Source organism: Xiphias gladius, chromosome 15, assembly GCF_016859285.1.
Source record: "Xiphias gladius isolate SHS-SW01 ecotype Sanya breed wild chromosome 15, ASM1685928v1, whole genome shotgun sequence".
Classification (NCBI taxonomy): domain Eukaryota; kingdom Metazoa; phylum Chordata; class Actinopteri; order Istiophoriformes; family Xiphiidae; genus Xiphias; species Xiphias gladius.
Genome location: NC_053414.1, coordinates 13,655,409 through 13,679,185, shown reverse-complemented (window position 1 = coordinate 13,679,185; position 23,777 = coordinate 13,655,409). Strand labels below are relative to the sequence as shown.

General features: G+C 42.5%; 2 protein-coding genes and 1 long non-coding RNA gene across 8 annotated transcripts in view; 1 reads left to right on the top strand and 2 right to left on the bottom strand.

Annotated features, from left to right (window-relative positions):
* LOC120800853 overlaps positions 1-2,242 on the bottom strand; it is a 43,727-nt gene extending 41,485 nt beyond the window's left edge. The window contains exon 1 of one of the 2 annotated variants that reach the window (XR_005709019.1): positions 2,177-2,242. This is a non-coding gene — a long non-coding RNA (uncharacterized LOC120800853). The remainder of the gene's footprint in view (positions 1-2,176) is intronic. The other variant, XR_005709020.1, reaches the window with a different exon arrangement.
* On the top strand, positions 299-17,908 carry LOC120800848 (calcium uniporter regulatory subunit MCUb, mitochondrial-like). 4 transcript variants are annotated; one of them, XM_040147259.1, is made up of 8 exons: positions 299-317; positions 14,050-14,119; positions 14,251-14,418; positions 15,963-16,067; positions 16,235-16,395; positions 16,555-16,758; positions 17,135-17,251; positions 17,616-17,908. In XM_040147259.1, exons 1-8 carry the CDS (start codon positions 315-317, stop codon positions 17,691-17,693), a joined length of 906 nt encoding a protein of 301 aa, XP_040003193.1. In that variant the 5' UTR covers positions 299-314; the 3' UTR covers positions 17,694-17,908. The 4 variants fall into 4 exon arrangements, with proteins under 4 accessions (XP_040003193.1, XP_040003192.1, XP_040003190.1 ...); XM_040147258.1 differs by lacking the exon at positions 299-317 and adding an exon at positions 1,469-1,492; XM_040147256.1 differs by lacking the exon at positions 299-317 and adding an exon at positions 1,927-2,659.
* Positions 17,909-18,374: 466 nt separating this feature from the next.
* LOC120800850 (caspase-6-like) lies at positions 18,375-23,415 on the bottom strand. 2 transcript variants are annotated; one of them, XM_040147260.1, is made up of 7 exons: positions 23,277-23,415; positions 21,190-21,232; positions 20,926-21,075; positions 20,692-20,768; positions 20,249-20,424; positions 19,957-20,107; positions 18,375-19,759 (listed from the first exon to the last, which is right to left on the bottom strand). In XM_040147260.1, the coding sequence occupies exons 1-7, from the start codon at positions 23,305-23,307 to the stop codon at positions 19,524-19,526; spliced, it is 864 nt and encodes a 287-aa protein (XP_040003194.1). In that variant the 5' UTR covers positions 23,308-23,415; the 3' UTR covers positions 18,375-19,523. The 2 variants fall into 2 exon arrangements, with proteins under 2 accessions (XP_040003194.1, XP_040003195.1); XM_040147261.1 differs by lacking the exon at positions 23,277-23,415 and adding an exon at positions 22,970-23,154.
* Between the last annotated feature and the right edge of the window lie 362 nt (positions 23,416-23,777).

Sequence of the window (23,777 nt, the reverse complement as noted above, 5' to 3'; positions counted from 1 at the left end):
ACTGAAAGGCCTTGTTGATGAGAGAGGTCAGAGGAGAATGGCCAGACTGGTTGGAGCTGACCGAAAGGCTACGGCAACTCATAACTGCTGTTTACGGCTGTGGTGAGCACAAAAGCTTCTCACAATGTGCAACACCTCAAACCTTGAGGCGGACGGGCTACAAAAGCAGAATACCATGTCGGGTTCCACTCCTGTCAGCCAAGAGCAGAAATCTGAGGCTGCAGTGGGCACAGGCTCACTATGATGGTTGACAGTTGAAGACTGGAAAAACGTAGCCTGGTCCGAAGGATCTGGATTCCTGCTGAGGCACTTAGATGGTAGGGTCAGAATTTGGGGTCAATAGCATGAATCCATGGACGCAAGCTGCCTTGTGTCAACAGTCCAAGCTGGTGGTGGTGGTGTAATGGTGTGGGGGATGTTTTCTTTGCTCACTTTGGGCCCCTTAATGCCAAACAATCATGGTTTGAATGCCACAGCCTAATCTGAATATTGTTGCTGACCATGTTCTTCCCTTTATGACCACAATTTACCATCTTCTAAAGGCTACTTCTAGCATGATAATGCACTATGACACAAAGCAGAAGTGTCTCAAACTGGTTTTATGAACATGAGTGAGTTCAGTGAACTTCAATGGCCTCCGCAGTCACCAGATCTGAATACAAATGAACACCTTTGGGATGTGATAGAACAGGAGATTGGCAGCATGAATGTGCAGCTGACAAATCCAGAGAAACGATGTGATGCAGTCATGCCAACATGGAGCCGAATCTCAAAGTTTCCATCATCTTGTGGAATCCACAACATGAAGAACTGAGGCTGTTTTGAGAGAAAATGGAGGCTGTAGCCAGTATTAGTATGGTGTTTCTAATGGATTGACATTAGCTTTCAGTTGGAGTCATATTTCTGGCCACCTGGGAAACCTGAGTCCAACATTCACTCTGCTTTTAGGCGTTTGTGGTCTCCACCAACTCCTGAGGAAAATATCTGGCTCTTTATCTGTAAATGTCCCATTATATTCATCAGCTAGTTACCAGCCCTGACAGTGGGCCTTGTATTGTTTTCACCTTGTGTGTGTATCATCATGGCAAAATCTGGTCCCGGAGACTGCTACTGTAGCAGGAACTACCACAAAAGCAGTTTTGAGTACTTTGGCAGGGTTGTCTATATGTCATTGGACAGATTTTGTCCCGATAGCGTCACAACCGTGCAACATACACTCACGGAACTTTACAGGAGTGTTGTTTAGATCAAAATTAAGGCCGAGTTCGAAGATGGATTTGGTCCAACCCACAAGGACTGAGTACCCATGTGATAATGTAATAGTGACCACTGATTACTCATGGGTTGCAACATGTTCAACATGTTGATGGGCGTCCTGGCTGGTGTGATCCCATCGCAAGATGGTCTCTAGTTGCTAACTGTGTCTGTCTGCAATTTGGTACTGAGCAAGGTAGCTAGGTTAGCTTCAACCGTAAACAACGCTATGAGAGTGGTGAGAGTGAACCACAACAGTAAAGTTGCGGACAGAGAGATACATTCGCTAACCTAAATGACAACTTTCACATTGTCACATTGTTTTTCACATTGTCATTTTATACATGTGTTTTTGTAAAATATTAATTATAAGCACTTTAATCTCAACAAATCTATGTAAAATCCAAGATGGCTGAGGTTATTTCTCTCCTGCTCACTGGAGTGTTGCTTAGTGCTTCCACTCAAGGCTAGAAGCTGTGTAGGTGCAGTCTATGCTAACCGCTAGCAATCACTTGGCTGTTTATATTACAGTGTTTAATTGCTACAAAACGGTGCTAAGACATTTATCTTTTCAGTTTCACTCAGGATATAGCAAACTTACATTTCTCGAGGGCTCATTTGGGATAAAGAGAAACCTAGGCTTGATTTGTTAGTGACATGCGCAAAAAGGTCCGGAGCTTTAAAGTCCAGCACGACCCCAGAAGGGTCCCTCGAGCCTTATTTTGTTAAGTACCTGACTGATGAGTGTGTATTGGCGCGCTGGAGTTGGCAACACTTGTTCTAATGCCAGTAAACGGGTTAAAGCGGCTCCTGGCCAAAATAAAACCCCACACACCAGCTGCTGTTTTACCGATTAGCCCACCTTTAGCCAACTCATCACTGTGCTCGGGGGGTGGCGACTTGGATTCAATGTCAAACTTACGTCTTCTTGGGTTGGGAAGAGGAACACGCTGCTCCGCTCCTGTCGGTTCCCCGCTGGCTGGATAATTCAAAACAACCGCGAGAGGAGAGGAGAGGAAAAAAAAGAAGAAAAAAAAAAAGGAGGGAGGGGGACGGGACAAAGTAAAAGGAGTCTGGCACAACCCGCGCATGTTGTCAAGAGGAAATGGTATGCAGCTAAGGCCGGGCTGTGCCTCCCTCTGTCCCGTAGCGATCGCCACATCTGTTCTCATTTACACACACAACGACAACAACAACCCGTTTATCAACGGGGACGCCGGGCTCTGATTCACTCATTGGGGAAGTATCTCTACCCGGTATGCCCGAACAGCACACCTAACACGGTCAACGGCTGACGATGGCTTCGGCGCGGATGGTCGGCAAAGTTGCGGCGAGACTTTTCGGAAGTCTGCAGCCTCTTCGCCGCGGCCTCAAAACCACTCGCCCGGCCACATTTCTCGACCAGGTAAAAGATTCATTTAACTAACCGATTTAATTCGGCGTAGGTTTGTTCTGCCAACGGGTTGAGCCTGCCGGGCTTCCTGCTTCGTGTTTAAAAACCCAGTGTGCTTCGGCATGCTCCGGTCGGTTTGAGTAGCTAACTTCAGACATGTTAGAGCGCTGCTCAGCGATGGTTTTTTTTTTGTTTGTTTGTTTTTTTCTGTATAGGCCAAGTTTCAGTACCAGTCTTAAATCAGATTTCAACTTAAGTTTCAGTTTTTCACTTTCTCCGTAACTGCGTTTTTTTAGGACCGGAGGCTCTCTCTCTCTCTTCTGCCCCCGTCTGTCAACGTAGCCCTTCGCCGCTGTGTCCGGTAATTTTCATTCAGGACCTGCGGGACACCGACTAAATTATTCAAGCGCATTACCTCGGTCGGCGGGGGGGGGCTTGGGAAGTCGAAGCATGTCCACGTGAATGCTCGAGCCAATCAGCCGCGAGTGGTGTGTAGGAGTGCTGATTACTGAGCTCAATTTAATCACCAAAGCAGTTACTCATACGAGAATGCAGCTCAGGCAGCCATTAAGAGAAAATCTACTTAGAAACTTTAAGCAAGGGCTCGCCTCGCCCCGCGCGATCCCGGGAGACATCACTAACGGCGCCGTACTCCGCAGCCCGCAGTATGTTCAGCGGAAAGGTCAACATCGTTTTTGTATCACGGGTCAGCGTTGTGTGCATCATCAGGTGCCGGCCTGTATATGTATAGTCGGCTATGAATGTTGATGCCCCGGGGCGGAAAAATCGAGGATGCAAGGCACGCGTCTGCACAAATCACCAAAATGCAAACAGCTGCCAAGTGTGGGGGGGGGCCAGGAGTGGAGTGCTGCATCAAGCGGAAGCCCACGGTGCATCAGGGCATGACCGTGAGGTTTTTGTGGCGTGGGTCTGCTCGCACATTTGTGAATGAGCATGGTTAAATGGGCCGGTTTAGATCATCACTCTCTCTTGCTGCCCGTGCTGTCATCCGTCGCGAGAAACTGCGGAGGTCGGCAGAGTCGTGAGCAGCCAGGTCCCAGCTGGACGCCTCAAAAAGCTCTGGCATTGCAGGGAGAGCGGGGCACACTGTACTGCGAAAAAACGCCACGATCGTCTGCGTACCGAGTGGATACGGATGTGAAGTTTCCGGGCTTGAAGAAGGAAAACAAACATATCCGATAGGCGAGGCGTCATGACTCAGGCCCCGCATGCAAGAATGACTAAGATCAGTTCTATCTTTAGACCGGACCGTATATAAGATCGGAGCTGCAGTTTGCCTCCTTTTCAAATGACATACTGTGAGCATTTGGCACCATTTGGCCCTCTAAGGTTACTGACACATCGAATCCAGCAGTTGTTTCACAAACAGAACTAATTTTAATATTCAGTACGTTCCATTAAAAAGTCATGTTTTCACCAAAATATTTTTTAAGGCTATAGTTTCAGAACTGATAAAACTATGTGTCTGAATCACATGGCTGGATAGCAGATAAGTGGATTATGCTGGAGGAGTACCTTAGTAATGTTGATAATGGTATGGGTAATTTGATTTGTGTGTTCTGCTGTCAAAACTTGTCCCAGTTGGAATCTGCTGAAGCTGGTCACAGATTATCTCCTCTTTGATGGAGCAAAATACAAACTTTGTCCAAGCATTATGTTTTTGGGGGTATTTTTCACCCTTTTATTAGACAACAAGACGGCATAGAGGTGACATGTAACTAAGGTCTCTGCAGTTACATGGCCTGCATCTTTAACCCCTAGCCCACCACGCCCTACAGACTGGGTGAGTGTTCGACAATCGAAAGATTATATTTTAGGTGGAATATCAATTAAAAACTCAAACTGGCTGATTCGGTGTTGTGTAGTTCCCATAATCCAGGTAGAAATTTATCAAAAAACTGTTGCGAGCTCAATACTGTACAAGCTGAAAGAGCATTCTCAATGACTTTAAGTTTCAAAAAGATGAGATTTAGATATTGAACAGTGTTTAAATCTTTAAGGTCCAGAGAGTGTTTTTTTTTTTTTTAACGGAGTGGCTGCGCCACATTTCGTTTCGTTTAAAATAGGCTGGTACAACACCTGTAATACGACAGCCATTGACCAGACAGAGTACTGCCACGTAGAAAATCAGCTTTCATACTCCAGAGAGCAAGTTGTCAGCTTTGTGAGAAACATTTCTCATAAGTTACTGAAATGAACTGATTTCAATTGATCTAGGTGGCAGCCAGTGAAATAGACAGGGATCACTCCAGGGGCTGTGGAGAAGAAAAGGGAAATATGGGTTTCCCTGAATTTTGACCTTAAAACTGTGGTTAACTTGCAAATCCTTGCTAAGTCTCTGGTTTGACACCCTCTCGTAGGAGCAACTATGATGCCGTGTTCGCAGACATGAGCTGAGTACCGAGCAGATGACGGCTTAACCTGTTCAGAATTCAGATGCGATCTCTTGTCGGTAGCCAGGGTAACTGTCATATTCATGTCACGTTTCTTTTGTAAAATTGTAAAACTAGCCATTACCAACTAAGAGTCCACAGGAGACAAAGCACTCCAACATCTGCTCTAATTTTTGTACTGCCTTCAGCAAAGGATTGAATTTATAGGGAGTTTGGCTTTTATGCCAGTAGTTGATGGTCCTGTCAGATCATTTGTTTCTCTTCAACAGACGATGTTGTAATACTATGCAGGTAAACATGATATGATGGAGCTTGAAATACTACTGAGCAGGGCAGGAGTGCTGAGGGAAATTTGACTGACCTGCGGTATTCTCAGTGCAAATAAGTGATGCTGAGTTTGCTCTGCAGCGGCTGCCTCCTACTACTACTGAACTACTACTGTAGGTCCATCAAAAATGAAGTAAACATACCTTTCAGCATGTCCACGATTGTCTTATTTTCACAGTATGTCCTGTATATTGAACATATGTAGTAGATCTATTAAAATGAGATACAGTGGTTTTAGAGGATGTTTTGAATTGGAGTTCTCTAACTCTCTATTAAAAGTCATAGTGGTGTTGCCAGGTGGGTCTTTCATGTCAAATCAGATGTGGTTGTTGCAGCACCATCTCAGACCCATTCGTGATATTCATGTCTATATCATGAACGGGTCCCAAAACCAAGGCCCGAAAAATATTTCCGTTCAAATCCTATGTTTTCATATTTTTTTAACCCTTGATATTTTTTAGTTTTTACCATTACCTGGGAAGCCATTTTTGGCCATTTAGTATAATGAAAAGTATTACTCCTAGCCTCACCAAACTTTGTAGGATGGAGGACAGACATGTTCACAGTATGACTGAACCATTAAACATTTGTACTGCATGCCTATTGATTTTGTGTAAGGCCCTAGATTTGGAAGAAATCACAAAATTTCTAAACAAGGGTGATATTAGGGATATAATAAACCCATTTTCTTTGCACCATTATGATATCAATAATTATTTTTCTTCTGTAAGATATTAAGAATAAAACAAGGTATGATAGCATATTTTGTCATTTTCATAGGACCCAAATAGTATGTGGGTTAGCTAGTAGGAACATGAAAATGTATGTGGAAATAGCTTAATGTACGGTCATTTAGTGTACAAAGTGCCGGCGTCCTTCCGTGTTCCCTTCGTAGATAAATACGTATACAGTAGCTAAAGGTATTGTTTTACCTCTGGGAAAAAAATGTCCACAATGAAGAAACAGAAATAATGCCTTTCCAGATATTAATGCCCAGACATGGATTCCCAGACAAGGTGTTTTTGAGAGTGTGATAATTTAAAAAAATATCAAGTGCCAAAAAAAAATGTTGGAACTGAACAAAAATATTTTACAGGCCTTAATTTTGGGACCTTTGGGAAACATTATTTAGACAAACTGAGATTCTGTCGCATTTGACACAGAATGACCTGGGTTGGTGCACTAACTCTGCTCTGTGACTCGTGGACGTGCTGGTGACCGCCTGGCTAACTGCTGTTACAAGACACAAGGTGTGAAAAGGACTGGAGTTGTTGAAAGGCTTACTCTTCCACTTTTGGGCAGACGTGGGTTAGCAGTACCCCAACCCCGCCCCCTGCTTCTAGGTTTTTGCTTATGAGGTTAAACACACTCCCAACATACTGTACATTTGCACCGGGTGCACAGAGATGATTGATGTGGACCCGGTGCAAATGACTGTGGGTTTGATGGCAAATCAACGTATTTCCAAAAATATAACTCTGTTCCTTTAGGCATGGAGTGACAACACTGCTCACTGTGGAAACGCATGTGAAAAAAACATGCTCGAGCAGGGTTTTGACATGCAGGAACAAATCAGGAGGAAACTGTTTTGTCATTATGTCGATGTTTAAACATTTATAGTTGGCATTTTGAATGTGCCGAAATAACAACGTTTTATGACTGAAATAGAGACAATTATCTTTTATTCCACAGAAACCTTAAACCCCGAAACGTCAAGACAGCTGAGACATTGTGCTGTAATGATGGAAGAGGTGTCATTCCAGCAAGCCTGACTGCTTGTCTCTCAGTGTCAAGACAGGCCACGCCAGCCATAGAGACTGTTCTTTATTAGGCCAGCATCCACAGAAATAGAATAGGACTGAGCTCCTGGAAGAAAAGCACGTGGACATGACCCATAGGGAGCCCCTCGGACTTGTTTCAATCTTGAACTGTGGACTAGTGCTGCCCCATGAGGAAAAGTCCTCCACTGAGCTATAGTGACAGTAATACAGTGGCTGAGTTTAGACCCCATTAACCTGGGCATCTGACGGCCTAGGGGTTAAGATGGATGTGCTATACAAACTGCAACATCCCCGGTTCATTTTCAACCAAGGACTTTTGTTGCAGGTCATACCCCTGGATTTTGTTTCTGCTTCCCTACAAGTAGTTCTTAATCCAACAAACTAGTTATCCAGTTTGCTTCTTGTCCTGATTTGACCTTTTGATGAAGCATTGCCTGGTGCTGTGTGACCAAAGGGGAAATATGATTCACTGAAGGTGTCGGAGACACAGTTTTTGTGGCAGCTTTAATTCAATCCGGGAAATTGGTTTTTGCTGTCATGAGAGTTGTTTTTGCTCCTTTTTAAAATCTGGCTATTCTGGACGTTTGCAAGCACCACGTGAATTCCTCAATCAGTGTCCCCATTTTTATCCCCATTTCAGTATTCAGCTCCTTCGTTGTGTTATGCTGGGCTGCAGGGTAAAGCACTGCAATTACAGTTGAGCATTGATTAACTGTGAGAAAAAATGTCCTACTCTCATGTAGGGTATAAATAAATAAAAGTCCAGCCTCTGCCTGTCATCTTGCACCACCCATCCTGGCTGCAGTGAAGACAATTACCCTCTTCGTATGGCAGAAATAGTACTTGGAAAGCTTTCAGGAACTTAGAGGCTCTGCTTGTTGTACCTGCTTGAATAAAGGCCATTTGCACAGTCCTGTCATGCATTAAATAAATTAAATTTTAGTTTTTGATTTGGACTAATACTGTATGTAAACAGTTTTACATGTTTTTATCCTTTTTTTTTTTTTTTTAGCCCTCAGTTAATTACAGTTCTTTCACTTCAACAATAATTTTTCTTTTACGATTTTATAGTATGATTTTGAGTATTACCAAACATTTTATTTGTCGTATTTGCATGAGGTGTGGTATACAAACACAAACCTGGTCTTTGCACCGCCTTCATGCCATCGCCCTGCAGTCGTCAGCATTCACTCTATTTTCCCTTCGTCCTCGGAACCCGACTGGATCATTAATTTGAATGCAAATCATTTTCATGGTAGAGTGCTGGCTGTTCTCTTTCCTGATGTCAACAGGGAGTAATTCAGTTTCTCCTCCCGGCAGCCTTCATTTTTCACACCCAGCCTTTAGGCTGCATACATTTTCCTTTCCTTCTTTTTCAAGTCATGCCTGCAAGATACTGTAAATCATGCTGTTGTGATCACATGTGTATGAGGGGGGGGGGGGAGTCACTTTCCCTTTTGCGTAGTGGTGTCAAACCTGTGGTGAGAGTGGGAGGAGATACCTTTAGGAAGTCTAGCTGTAACAGGCCATAGCTCAGTTGTGACAGATTCATAATGGAGGGACCTGCTGGGAGACTGCAGGGAAAATGAGGCTGCTTGTCACTATGATAATCCCGATCATTGCTCGAGCAGGAAGCCAAGACCTGCTTCACTGCAGAGGAGGGAGATGGCAGATTGTCAATGCTCAGTTTTCACACCCCATCTTCTCTCTCTCCTCTTCCCCCGTTGGCGTGGCATAAATAAGACACGCACAGATTAAGGGATAAATATACCTTCCGCTGATTGTTTTGAGAAAGAACAGTTGGAGGAAATTATTTGGATTGAGGAGTGTAAAGTTTTGTTCCCCCAGAGCTCCCAAAATGTGTCAAGGACAATGGATAGGCAGCAACCACCCTGTACTCTGAATATTGATTAGTCGTGTAATAGGGAAGTGTGTTTTGTTTTGATAAGAAGACAAATGTTCTTCTGAGCAGCCAGTGGGGATGTTAGTCCTCACGGGGAGCAGAACAGCCCACTACTTTCTACAGGCTGTGTGCGCGTCTCGTGACACGACAAGGGCGTGTTGCCTGTTACTCAAGTGTTTGCTCTGTCTCTGCTTGGTCAGGCACTACAGTGTTTCGTGTGTTTCAACATTCTGTGGGTTTGTCTGTCTTCTCCATGAGAATTCCCTGAGATTTGGAAATGTTGTCAGTACTTCTCCAGTAGTGGATAGCCCTCCAACAGGGACAGACCTGGCCTTTCTTGCAGTTGGGTGCAAGCCTTGTAATCTCACGCCTTACATTTCTAAAGAGGTTTAAAAAAAAACTGGTAAAAAAAACTGACTAATCAACATGCAAAAAAAATTGCAGTTAAAATTCAGAGCAAATAAGAGCATGAACTGAACGTAAGTCATGCAATAGTGTCAATATCAATAATATCACATTTTTTTCTTCACAACATTCCATATTACATAATCCATAAACCTTTAAATTCATTTTTCTAGATTTTATTTGATGTCATTTTGGTCAGTACCTGTGTTGATAAGTGTTAGCAATAGAAAGTGATAAAAGATTGTAAGCAGTATTCCTCTATTCATTTAACCTAGCCACTATGCTATTTCTAGCCACATTAGCAGCAGGTTGGTCCACCATTTTAGTCCGGACTAGAATATTTTGATGAATATTGGACGGATGGCCACGAAATTTGGAACAGACATTCATGATCCCCCGAGGATGAAGCCTAATGACTTTTGGGATCTATCTTAAAAAAACTATTAGATGGATTGCTGTGAAATTTGGTACAGACATTCATGTTCCCTACAGGATAAAGGGAAATAATTTTGGTGATTCCCTGCATTTGCTAATAGCATCATCATTGGGTCAAAGTTTTAATTTGTCCAGTACTTGGGTTTATGACCAAATACCTGGAAAACTAGTGACATTCAGCTTAGCTGTATTTTGTGTTTAGTGCGAATTAGTGAATGATAGCATGCTAACACCCTGAGATGGTTAACGCTGTAAACTTTATCTGCTAACATCAGTATACTGACTGTAATTGTTAGCATGTTTGCATGCTAATGTTAGCATTTAGCTCAAAGCACAGCTGTGCCTGAATAAGTACAGCCTCGAAGTGCAGCTAGCGTGGCCTGGGTAATACCAAAGGATGGTCTGTACTGTTTGCCAATGGGTTCTAGGCATTTACAGCAGCAGTCAGATTATAGCCACAAAGCACATAAAAAGTATTATTGCACTTGCCCCTCACGTGTTTGTCACTGAGTGTAATGAAGCCCTGTTTCAAAAGCCTGTTCAAGAAAATTGGTAATATTCTCAGTTTTTAGCTTCAAACTCAAATTTAGGTGTCATCTGTCACAACAATCCTCCCCTTGAATATAAATCCATTGAGTTTACTATACACATATAACGTGTTTGCTGTGTTGTGTAAGAACATTTGAAACTGCCACTCGTAGGTGAGGGAAGTAAAAGCGTCAGTAATAATGATGCAGTGTTCTACAGACAGTAATAACACCGGACCAGGAGCATGGCTTTGGAAATGGACCGTTATTGATCACAGCTCTCAAGCAGCATTATCTCCCCCAGTAGCCACGTTCTGGTGATTTAGAAGGGAATTGCCGTTTGCGCAAATAACATTTAAACTGCCTGGAGGCAGTCAGCTGTTGAACTGACTCCGGTCAGTGATCTTGCACGCACGCACGCAAGCGCGCACACACACACATACACACACACACACACACACACATATACACTCCCATTCAGTAAAGAGACAAATAGTCTGGCTATGCCCTTGATGTTTAGCTCCAGATCTCCTGTTTTCACATTAGCAGGGCACCAATGTGCAATGTGAGTGCAAATGCCTCTCAGCTCACTCCCTTGTTAAACTACTTTGACATGAAGTGTTTGCTATGTTTGTTAATAAAACTGACATGGTATATGAATTTTATTCTTATCCCGTATGTGTTTGCAGTCAGCACCTGCACCACTTGCTTTAATGAATCGCTATGGCTGCGGCAGTAGGGGCGGCATATAAAATGCTGTTACGGGCTGTTTCATGCATTGGTAATGTGTTTGCTGTCTGGTGTTAACTATGAGCAGTCAGAGAATAACTAGGCTCTTTCAGGTTTCAGGGGCAGCATGGTTGTGTATTGATGGGTGATATGATAATATATACATTAAGAAAGTACAAATTTGTCAACTCTGAGATTATTTTATACCATTTATACTGTGGCAGCTATCCTTTTTAAATTCTGTAGGTGTATTAGGTCAGTGGTTCCCAGCTTTTTTGGTTTAAAACACACAAATCCCATATTCTGGCCTCAGTGTGAACATGACTGGTGAGCAGTTTAATCAAAGGTGATTTTTTTTTTTCCTTCTCAGATTGTTATTTTAATTTACATACAGTATTTCATAAGAAAAAAACAAAAAAAAGGATTATACATTATATTATATATATTTATATAATACATGTTTTATTTAAGAAAAATAATTTGTAAGTCTTATTTATCATCCTTTGACCTTTCAGATGTCACAGGGGACCCCCTGAGGGAACCTCTGTATAAGGCCATTGTAGTTGCAAATCAAAAAGCAGGACAGCTTTGTGGCAGTGTGGACTTTTGCACCAATGCGATGCAGTAACTGAACTATCAGATATCTAATTTTATGGATTAGCCAAAAGTCCAACTTATTTCTTCTTAATACATTTTCTATATTAAAGTTACACGTGCTGTGACAGAGGATTTTATCCACATCAGCCACTCTATACAGTACTGCATACATCACAACTTAAAACACTTTTTAAAACAGAGAATGTAAATACTTCTTTTAGGTTAACTTTTATGGTTTCAGATGCATGCCTCCTTCGGATGGCATTCCTCATTGTTTTTATTAAATGGTGTTCTCTCCTGATTTAGTATTGTACTACCATAAAGTTGAGGGGGGGGGCAGTCACCAGAGGCAGATTATAAACGAATGATCAAAATGAAGCAGCGGAGGCTGAGATATTATGATTTTGGTCTCTTGTATGAGTCAAGCTCCAGAAAAACCGGTTTCTACAATTTCAGAAATGCAGGTCAGTGGCATCTTTTATTAGACCCTCCCTGCCTCCTAATTGCTCATTTCTCCAAAACCTCAAAAAAATTTTAGGCCTCAGGCACAAACTGAGATAACCCAGATGACAGCACCAGTTTGTTTGATTTTTATTTATTTATTTATTTATTTTCCTTTCAGACTTTGGAGAGGTCCCTCCAGAGCCACAGAAAAAAAACTTGCACAACATGAGAAGTACTCATCATGACAAATAACAGCACATCATGCGTAAAATGTGCGACGTGTCCCTTTTTTAAATATCTGTGTACATTCACAGGGCTCATCTTAAAATAAATAAATAAATAAAAATCCTCTTCTCCACTCTCCATGGAAAGGTTGTGTGCCGATGTGTAGCCGGTAAAGCTCTGGGACTGCTTTCAGCTGATTAATAACATCTGGAGATCTCACACAAGCTGTGCAGCTCAAATTTGTCTCATTGGGATCACTTTGTTAGGCCCTCTTTTTGGGACATTCAGCATTAATAAAATCGCATTCTCTTTCACGGTGTGGTACGCTACTTCATTAGCAAGCTAACAGGACCTTGTGGTTCAAATATGCATGTAATGCTCGGGTAACAGAAACTTCTTTTTTCAAGGTACATACGTGCCTATGAAGGTTCACCTTCTGGCTCTACCCACTGGATTGCTGTCTTTGTGGTTCAGGTTACCAGTGAGACAAAACCCTATAGTCATGTGAACAGTTACTCGTTGCTGTATGGGAATGTTGTTTTTCCTGTTAAAGCCCCAACTCCTAAACAGTGGAGTGTGAGGGACTACATATCTGGCTTCTGCTCCGCCACTGTGCCTACGGCCCTTGTCTGCCTTCTGAGCCCATAAAAATGGATGGATTCCTTGTTCCTCTTTAGTGTGCCAGTGATCGTAACCAACCCCCAGCTGGGGGACAAAGGGTTGGGAGGGAGGAGCTGCCACATCCGTCGTTGTCAGTTGGACAAGGATGTATTCAAGGGGGGACCCCTCTGACTCTAACCTAAATAAGAGATACTATGAAGGAACCTGCATTTGAGGTTCAAAAAGCCATGGCGTTTTAACACATGGATGTGGCTGGTGTTCAGAGCTTTTAAGTAGGAAACTGGAGGATTTTAATATTGTGAGTCGCTACTCTATGACCCGACCTAACGTGGCCATAGTAAAATTTGTGGTTTAATGCAAAAATAATTTGTATAATGTCACAGTGGCTTTAAATATTGAGTAGAAACATGAGTTTGTATGTAGACTAAAGGGACTACGCCCAAAGAATACCAAGTACAGGAGAGAGAAGCACTCCTGCTCACTAGAATAATGAAGTGTTCCCAATGGATGCATTCTCCATCATCAGACGTGTGGGAGAGACTTTAGATCTTGCACAGTGATAGTACTTGGCATTGAGAGACACACTGGCATTTCATTAAGCATGAAATGCCACAGCCTAAATTTAAATGAAGAACTGTCGACTGGCGAAAAAGAGCAGGTTTAATCTGCAGAATCGTACTATCAGCTGGTCAGGTTGCACACTGTCTCGAAAGGGACTGAAAAGCATTTCAGAAGACAGCGATTGTAACAGCGTAGAAGCACTCGGAGAAAAGGCAAAACACAAACTCTTTTCAGGAAGCTCTGGATCTTTTTTACTCTCCATTGTCTGCTGACATGACTGTTCACCAAGGGAGGGGTGTACTTATGAACACACAGAACGAACTAAATAAGCTGGCTGGTAAAACTCTTCCCTTTCTTTGTGTCCCTTACTACTTTATGTCTTCCTGCCTTTCTGTCTGTCCTTCTTTCTTTCCTCCTGTCTTTCTCTTTTTAGGTTCAACAGGGGCGGCCTCTACTTGGAAGTTGTCAGGCTCTTTTCTACAGTACACTCCCGCCATCCAGTGGTAATATACTGTTACTTCCTCCACATGAAAATAAAACTGCTATATGTCACACGGCTGCCCCCTTTCTTGACTTTGGCTGAAGGACCGATCTTAAACCCTCTGAAAGTATTTTCCCCCTCTTTGTGTTGCAGATGTGTCTTTGAAGTACAAATATGGCCGCCTGGTTCTGGAGGTCCCGTTGCCATCTAGGAATGAGAAGTGTCTGTTCTTCCTCAGACCCATGCTGATGAGTGTAGGAGACCTGATCGCAGATCTGCAGAGAGAGGACCCTGGAGCTACTGCTTCGGTATTTTCCAAGGGTATGACCATCACATGTTAGCTATGCCCATACTGGTTCGACCATATTCTTCAGGTGTCGTCAGTCTGGTTTAATTGTGTTTTTTTTGTTTTGTTTGTTTGCAACCCTGGTTTGGGAGGTTGTGTGTAAGCACTGAAAGCTGCACAGAGTAGGTTGCCACGTTCTCTGCAGAATAGCGTTTTACAAATCACCTAGATCCTAGATTGTTTTAAAAAAAAATAAAAATAAATCCAGAGTAAAGGCTGTAAAAGGTTAATCTGCAGCAGTTGTTGGATGTAACTAAGCACATTAACTCAAGTACTATACTTACTGTATGTACAATACAACTAGTACCTTGAGTATTTCCATTTTATGCTACTTTATACTGCTTCTTTTTACATCACTACATATATTTTAAATACTAGTTACTTTGCAGATTCAGATTATTACTATAAAATGTGAGAAATTATCTATTATTATAGATTAGACTCCCCAGCAGCATATTAAGTAGTTGAAATTAGCCCCACTTCTACCCGCTGCAACATTACAGTGATGTACACATTAATGCATCAGTGGTTATAATCCAGTAAAATAATATTTACTGTCCTACTGAAATTGGCTATTTTGCTTAATTAGTGCTTTTACTTTTGGTAGTTTAAGAATATTTTGATGCTAAAATTTACATACACTTACTTAAGTAAGATTTTGAATTCGTGTCTTTTACTTGTAACTGGGTATTTTATACTGTGATATTTCCACTTTTACTTAAGTAAAATATATGAATACTTCTTCCACCACCGATCAGCAATCATTCGTTGCAGTCATTGGTAGTTGCTAAAAAAGATGATATGTTTGGCTCGGTTTCATTGATTTTGATCCCTGTGTAACGGTCCATCGTCCTGCAACGTTATAGGAGAGCAGTTCTTTATTGGTGGGGTACTCCTTTAATGCGGATGTGTATTGTGAGAGGTTCAAGGAAAGAGTGCTTTTTCCATCTTAGGCTCTTTCATTTGAAGGATTCATTTGAAGCGCATTTCAAGTACAGGGTGTGACTCTCATTCATTTGACTGGAACCAACATGCTTTTCTCTGCAGCAATCTGTCCATCTACACCACCTAAGTTAAACATGCAGGCACATTGTTCAGAAGCTGCTGAGAAGTATGTTGAAATCACTGTTAGAAGTGAATATAGATTAGGCAAGCTGATACGTAGGATTTTATCATTTCACGAGGCAGGACATGTCAGAACTGCGCAGCATAGATGTGTCGGTCAACAGAAGTGTCTTCCTTATTTTCCCCGTGTGTCTCGTTTCTATTTAAAAACTCTGGTTTTGCAGTGATTACTGGCTCCCTGTCTGTTTTTTGTGTCTTAGGTTTATGTAGTATATGCAGGAGTGTTCCAGTTAGCATTTCATTATATTCTTTTATGCATTTTCCGTCTCTGTTTTGTTCTTTTATTGTGTGTATTTGGGCAGTCTGTCAGCAAACCACTTCTGCTGGGAGTTAGATGAAGTTACACGATAGCAATAAAAGCACTGAGTTGGACATTTTTGTCTCCTTCTGACAGACGGAGAGCGTGTAGCCAACACCACGCTGATAGACGGTCTGCTGGACAAGGACTTCCAGCTCGTCATCAACGATGCAGTTTATGACGTCCAGTCGCCTGAAAAGGGTATAAACACATTTCTCTCCAGCCATGAATTATCATCATTTTGCCTGCCTCTCAATTTCACTTAGTCCTGCTGATAAATAGCAGGTATTATCTCTTCAGGCGTGACTCGTGTCACGTTTCATCCCACTTTCTCATCCTCGTCCACCCTGTTGTGCCATCTGTTGCAGTGTGTGTGTCCAGTGAGCACGCCTTGGAGCTGGAGGACATGAAACATGTTGTGCATCTGCTACACACAGCGCTCCACCTGCCTGAACACCACTTGCTGAAAGAGAGGGAGCTGCTGGAGAAACTGGACAACCTCAAACAAGAACTTTCGCCTCTAGAGAAGGTAGTAGATGTGTGTCAACATTTGAATACTGTTAAACCTTTTTTATCTGCTGCTACATCCCTTTGTCTGTTTATCGTTTTAGTACAGTTCGGAAAGTGAAAGGTGGCATTACTGTCTTTTATGAATTGGCCTGTCTCCCCTTGTGTTATTGCCCGGCAGATGAAGGCACAGCTGTCCCATACATCAGACTTCAAGACATCCAAGGTTCTCTGGACCGGCATGGCCCTATTATCTGTGCAGGGTGGCGCTCTGGCCTGGCTCACCTGGTGGGTCTATTCGTGGGATGTAATGGAACCCGTCACTTATTTCATCACCTACGCCACCAGCATTGGAGCCTTCGCCTATTACGTCCTGACCAAACAGGCAAGTCTCAGGGACACACTGTGACTCATTTCAATTTCGGTTCTCCTCCAGTTGTAGACATTAACTCATGGAATTCGAAGGAACAGTTCGACATTTTTGGGAAATACGCTTATTTCTTGCCAAGAGTTGGAGGAGGAGATTGATAGCAGTCCCATTTCTATCAGTGAAATATGAAACTGGTATGGTGGTGTGTGGTATCAATCTCTCATCTTACCCTCAGCAAGAAAGCGAATTGGTGCATTTCACAAAATGTCAAACTATCTCTCAAACATACATTTAGTTAAACCCGAAGCTCAGTTGTACAAAGTCATGCAGATGTTTACAGATATGTTTTCCTCCCCGCATTAACAGAAACTTACTTTATTCTTTGCCTCAGGATTATTTGTACCCAGATGCTAAAGACAGACAGTTCCTGCATTACTTTTACAAGGGGGCCAGCAAGAAGAAATTCAATGTGAAAAAATACAATGAGTTGAAGGATGAACTGGCTCAGGTTGGTTAATTTGTTAAATTTTTATAATCCCACATGAGATAAATCCTTATCTACAGGTAGACACTTTAGAGTCATGATCTACCTCACTAACATGTTTCGGACACATAACAATGCAGGAAACATCAACTGTACAGATGCTAACATGGAAAATGTTGTTTAACTTGTGTAATGTCCAGCAAGCTCACCATATTAGTTTAGCGTAGTAGCATGCAAAGGTAAAAATTGTTTGAGAAATTTGCATTCTGTTATTCATTGTTTCAAATGGCTACAGCAGTTCTGATAGTCCCCTTAAAAAAAAAAAATCCCACAAAAATAATCGTCAGTAATGAGTGTTCTGTGTGTGACTGTGTTTTCTGTGTGTGAGGTGGAGGAGGACCTGAGGCGTCTGAAATATCCAACTCAACTCCAGCTGCCAATCGAACAGATCCAGCCAAAGCCATGAACGAAGCCAAGCCACGAAAGAGTCGTCGCTCACACTTACACGCTCCGGAGCAAAAACAATTTTACAGCTTTATTTTGATAATGGCCCCTTTTTACCAGGAATCCATAAATCATTGTGTTTTGTTTACAAACTTGATAATGATGCCAATTAGTATATCTATAAGAAAAATACAAACTACTGGACTGTTGAAATAAAAAGTATTTCCCCAACATTGAGAGAATCTACTGTCAGCACAATGTCTTTTTATGGGAATTGCAAAGGTATTTTGATGGCAGTAGACAGAAAATGACCCTGTGTTCCCAGGATGGAGATTTGGAACCATCTTCAGGGCGCAGGTAAATACAAGGTAACCACACGAAGACACTTTTTGCCACAAAAAGAATGGAGGGTTTTATAAAAGAAAAGTCACTGTATGGAAAGCAAAACCGTAACATCAGTAATGTCACACAGACTTTATTGTAAAATGTCACAACTGTAAAACCATAAAAAAATACAGGGTCAGTGTATGCTGGTAGCTTTGTTCTTCCTGAGCTATGGATCATGTGACAGCTGAAAGTGTTTTAGGTCCAAAGTACATGTGTAAGAGGACACCCCTTCTCCCTGAGGTACTTTCCACACTGGTGTTTGTTGCCATTTTGGGTGCAAATACGCATTATTCGTCAGTACTGTAAACTGCTATGACACAAAAAACAGTACAAACATGAATTCCCTTTTTGATGGAGCGAGCTTGAACAAACTGCATGTTTACGTTGTGCCTGAATAATCTGTTATGACAGAGATTTTACTTGGTCATTAGTGCTTATAGAGACATACATGTGAACAAAATCATTAGAAGTATTGTAACCTGCTCGTCAGGCTATTATATCGCCCGCCTCGCATGATACAGCAAGTTTGAAAATATTTGACAGACCTGTCACTGACTTTACAGCTAAAAAAAAAAACAACAAAAAAAACAAACTCAACTGGCATTTCCAGCTTCCCCAGAGACACTCCTTAGTTTGAAGGAAGGCTTGCCTGAGCAAGGACACCAGTAATGTCAAAGTCTACTGTTGTCTTGGCTTGTCAAGAAAGAAGAGTCAGCTAGAGAATAAGACATTTCCGTGGTACCACAATAGTTAAAAGTGGATTACATTTCTTGAAAGTGCAAAATGTGTATTGAGCTACAGTGGTTGGCTAAAATAACATCAACAACTTACAACATAATGCAACCCAATACAAGTAGACCATGAATTATGGTCTCCAAAATTCCCCTTGATTTGAGTCCACACATTTCTATCACCAATATGCAAAACACTGGATTGCATTATAACCTAATCTAAAATCGTTTACATCTACACGAGAGAACAGCTGAAGACGGGTTAAACCTATAAAGCGGGTGCTGGAACATGTTTGCTCACAGCTGGTCAGTAATCACATTTCTCCTCTACTCTCTACCTTACTGCTGCCACAGATGCTTTCACTGTCTTTGATTCTCTGTTATGCAGATGCAAACTTTTAAAAACTCATTTATAAGCCAGTTCAAGGTTTTACCCAGCCAAGCAATCTGGTTTCTGAAGAAGAAACTTTACGAATATTGATATTTCTTCCGTTCATGTGAACACACGTTGTTCCTGTTATTTTATAACCGCTGATTTTATTGGAAATATTAAACCTGTCACTTAGCTGATTATTTAGTGCATATGTCAATAATAGTATTTATTAGCAAAAGAGTAGAAGAATAGAGGACAAACAGCTTTTTTTTTTTTTTTTTTTTAAATCTCCCTTCACTGTCCCTGTTTCCCTGGCATTAATAAAAAAACCAGCTCATTTAATGACTGAAATCGGAAACTGTTACTTTTTTGGTCGGAAGTAGAGTTTCTTGGTGAGCATTGAAGCAAAGCAAGGTATCTGCTTCTTCCCAATGGCACTCCGGTCACTACAGTTCCCAACGCTCCTCATTGACACTTTTCTGTTGACCAGTGTGAGTAACTCTGTGAATTCAAGGGAATCCCCGTACTTTTGAAGCAGCTCACACAGATCCTGAATATACCAGGATCCATTGATGGTCTCCCGGTGGGAATAGTAGCCTAAAACAACACAGGACAGGACCGTTACTGACTGGACAGCAAAACGGACATTTAAAGTGACTTATGTCTTCAATAATTAACTCTAGTTTCTAAGTTGGATTACTATTAAGTCTTGAAAGTATCAACTGAATCACGTGAAGTGTTAAACCTTCCCATCAGGAGCAGATGAATAGTTTTAAACACCCTACACAGCTCACCTTCAGCCACAGAGTAGCACATGATGAAATCGGCTCCAGCAGGGAGGGTGCATACAGGGCTGGCGTCCACCACCACCTCGTTCGTCCTTAACTCACTGTCCACGGCATCGTAGGCTCTCACTGGGTCATCGTGCTTGTCTCCGCGGCATGCCTAGTGACAGACGCAGCCGCATTCACATTACCGTTTCAAGAAATTCCAAGGATTTCCATGTAATGCTTTAAAAACAGGTAACACTGCATATTGTCATATCCTGATGGACTTTGATGGGTTTTGGTTTGTGTGTGCATGTACCTGCAATATAAAGATCTTTGGCTTTCCTACAAGGCTTCTGCACTTGTCTCCTTTGAACATGGACGTGATATCCGGGATGCTGATCTTGCCATCGTAGGTGTAAACCTGGTCATCTATGCCATGGCTCAGGAACACGAGCAAAAAGCAGTCTGCATCTGAATGATTGGCTCCGGCAGCTGGTGGGACATCGGGTGCTTGTTAAACTCGCAGCCGAACGAGCCAAAGTGGACTGTGCGACAGCATATCACAAGCTGATCACTTCTGTTATGATTTGGTGCTTTATAAATAAAACTGAATTGAACTGAATTGAATAGTTGGATCTTTGCATATGCAGGACAGCAAGTAAACGGGTAAGAATTTAAGCTACAGTAAAATGTTACGGTGCTGCCTCCCGAATATACATTAGTCTTTTGGGTCTTATAGGCTATCGAGTATGTGCTTACCTTCATTGATTATTTCCATGACTTCAACCTCTTTGTAGTTATCATAACTCTTCACTTCAAAGTCCAGCTCGTTCAGTCTAAAAGAGAATTGAAAATTAGCCGAGCACAATAGAAATACAAATAGGGAAAGAGGAAAGCGTTACGCGTTACCACAGAGACGACTTGCAGCCACTGAACAAGTGCGGACACAGCTATGCCAAACACAGTGTTCCCTCTCCTGTTGCAAAGTGATACCTTTTCTCCAAGTTGTAGCGGTCAGCGTTGGTTCCGTATCTATCGGTCAACCCCAGGCGCCAGAAGAAGCGCTCCTGGTTAAAGATGAGCGCAAGGCCTCGTCGTTTGTTGTTCATCTTGTACTCCTCCGCAGGATCCAAAGCTAGGGAGCTGTTTCAAAACGAGACAGAACACACAAAGCCAGACGGCATCAGGCGAGTACTGGACCAGCGTGAAGTGAGATTTTCAAGCTGAAAACGGCACGAATATGAAGGGACAGTTTACCGTCTGATGAAGGCATCGGTCTCTGTTAGGTTCTCGGTGCATGCTATAAAAAAAAAAAACACAACACATAGATGAGTAACCCACGATCAACAATGTTGAATATAATTATAAAACAACAATGCCTTGACAACCCTGGCTTTGGAGCTTTTTTTTAAGATATCAAAAATACAGTTGTTGCAGAAAATACACGGGATGGTTGGGCTTTTCAGGCTTTTGCTTCTTTGTCAAGCTGTACAACTACGGGTGCATGAACTGCACCACTGCCGCTGGCACGGGGGTCAAGCGGCCATTGTTCCGTCGGCTTCGAGTCCTCATGGCGCTCAATGGCTGGATGACAGGTGGAGAAAGATGGCAAAGAGCAGAGGCCAAAAAGTGACACCCCCATGCCCCACCCTACAGATATGTGGGTTAGACTGTGTGTGTGAAGGCAGCAGCTCGGGGTGTTCGACCATTTAGAGGGTATTATCTGGCTTTTTTTTGAATATTTTTGAATGGTACTTCAAGCTTGTGTGGTGTTTTTTTTAAAAAATTTTTCTTTAAACACTCAGTTGCAAGTTTATTAGGTACGCCTAGCTAAACTAATTCAGTCTAGTACAACTTTCCTTGAAAGTTTTAATGTTCCATTTTTGTTGAAACTGTTTCATAAAAAAGGTGTTGATACAACTTGACAGTCATTTGGAGGCTGTGCACTGAGATGCGTTTCCAATATTCAGTGTGCCCTCGTGGATACAAATTGTTGAGGTAAGACATTAGAAAGACCTCTCATTATAACATAATGAGCGGTGAACTGAAGGAATTTTAACAACTCTTCGAAAGAGCTTCAACAAAAACACTGGGACCTTCATTAAAGGAGTATTTATTGCAGAGATGTTGTATTAAAACTTCGTTTTTCAGCTAATTTACATATAGTTAATGTATTATTGGATCATGACAACACCAATTTACATAGCTGGGCTCTCTCATCTTTGATTCTCAATACCTTTCAGTTTCACTTCACCCAAAAAAAAAAAGAAGCACCTTTACCAGTTCCAAGCTGAGTTTCTAAATGACAGGACGAGACCCAATAATGGGAAATGATAAACGACGTAACGTAATTATAAATTAATAAATTTGAATTGACTGTACTTTGGCCTCATTGGCAATAAAACCTTGTATCTTCCCAGATTCGCCCCGTTTGTTTTACTCTCTGCTTTTGCCGTGAAACGACCTCGTCTCCTCTCCTATTTGAAAAATCACTCCCACGTTTATGCCAGCACACGAGCTTTTAAAAAAAAAACTAAAAAAAAACGGCATATACGCACGGGTGATAAATTAAATAAATGAGTGGAGAGACGCAGCGAATGCAGATGCTTCCACACAAGTGCGCACTGCAGGGCACGACTGAGCGGTTAACATCCAGTCGTGCTCTGTGGCAGGTATGAAAAAAAAAAAAAAACAATGAACAGGCCCCGCCGGTTCTGATCGTGCATCAAGAAGCCGAGGGTAAAGGATCTGAGCGACTTTGAGACCGGGTTCGTCGTTGGGGCACGGGTGGCAGGAGCTTCGGTCGCAAGGACTGAGGCTCCACTGGCTGGTGTTGACGCGAGGGGCGAGTATCTCCTGGAAGGACGACGTCCAAGGAGACTCGGAGAATCGCACCGAAGCGGTTCTGGCGGCTCGTGGTGGCCCAGCACCTTGCCGAGAAACTCTCTGCTGGTTTCTCCTTGCGACTTGTCACCCTGGACAAGTCAAAAGGAGAAACCAGCCTCTGGACCTCTGGACCTTAACGTCAAACACTCATCCGCCCTGGCTGTTGCCGTTTTGCCGTCCGTGGCAACACTTCCTGGAGAGGTGAGACAAAGGGCGACCGAGTCAGCGTCCTGACACTGACAAGTGGTCTAGGGGCTTTAAAGACCTGCCCCGCATGTTTCACTAACTCCGTGACTGACTTGAGAGAAAGACGACCTACGGTGAAGGCACTAACGTGACAACACAGTGGGAGGTTAAATGTCATCGCATCTACTTTGGCGACTTTTAAAATGCCGCACACAGGAGTCCACAGCTGATATGTCTACTTTTAACTAAAAACATAGACGGATGGTTGTTACCTTCACAGCTGTCCCGTGCCGTGTCAGACATGTCGACGGGTTGTCTCTCCTACGACGGACACCGCTGGGGAAAACAAAAATAAAATAAAGTTGCTTCGTCGATACAACTCAGAGGAGCCAGTGTTAAGCCCCTCCCCCCCGCGATCCCATTGGCTGAGTGAGACAAAGGGAGTTAGACGCGATTGGCTCCGACCTCTGTCACTCGCGGGCACACAACAGCCAGGACTTCCGTCTTTGCCACATTGCGAGGGCGACACATAAAATATTCAGATGCAGTGATTTAATAATTCATGAGCAACTAAAGGGACATTATGGTGGGAAAGGCCGAGGGCTTAGAGCGCTAAACACTTCCTCTAGACAAGTTACATTTCAGGACATTTTCAGCACCTTACCCAATGTGATTTCATACCTGTTTTACGCCCACAAGGAAAGATACCAGTAAAAACCAGTAGGGATGATTAGACCTAGAATTATTTACCAAACGTTAGTTCACATTTTTTG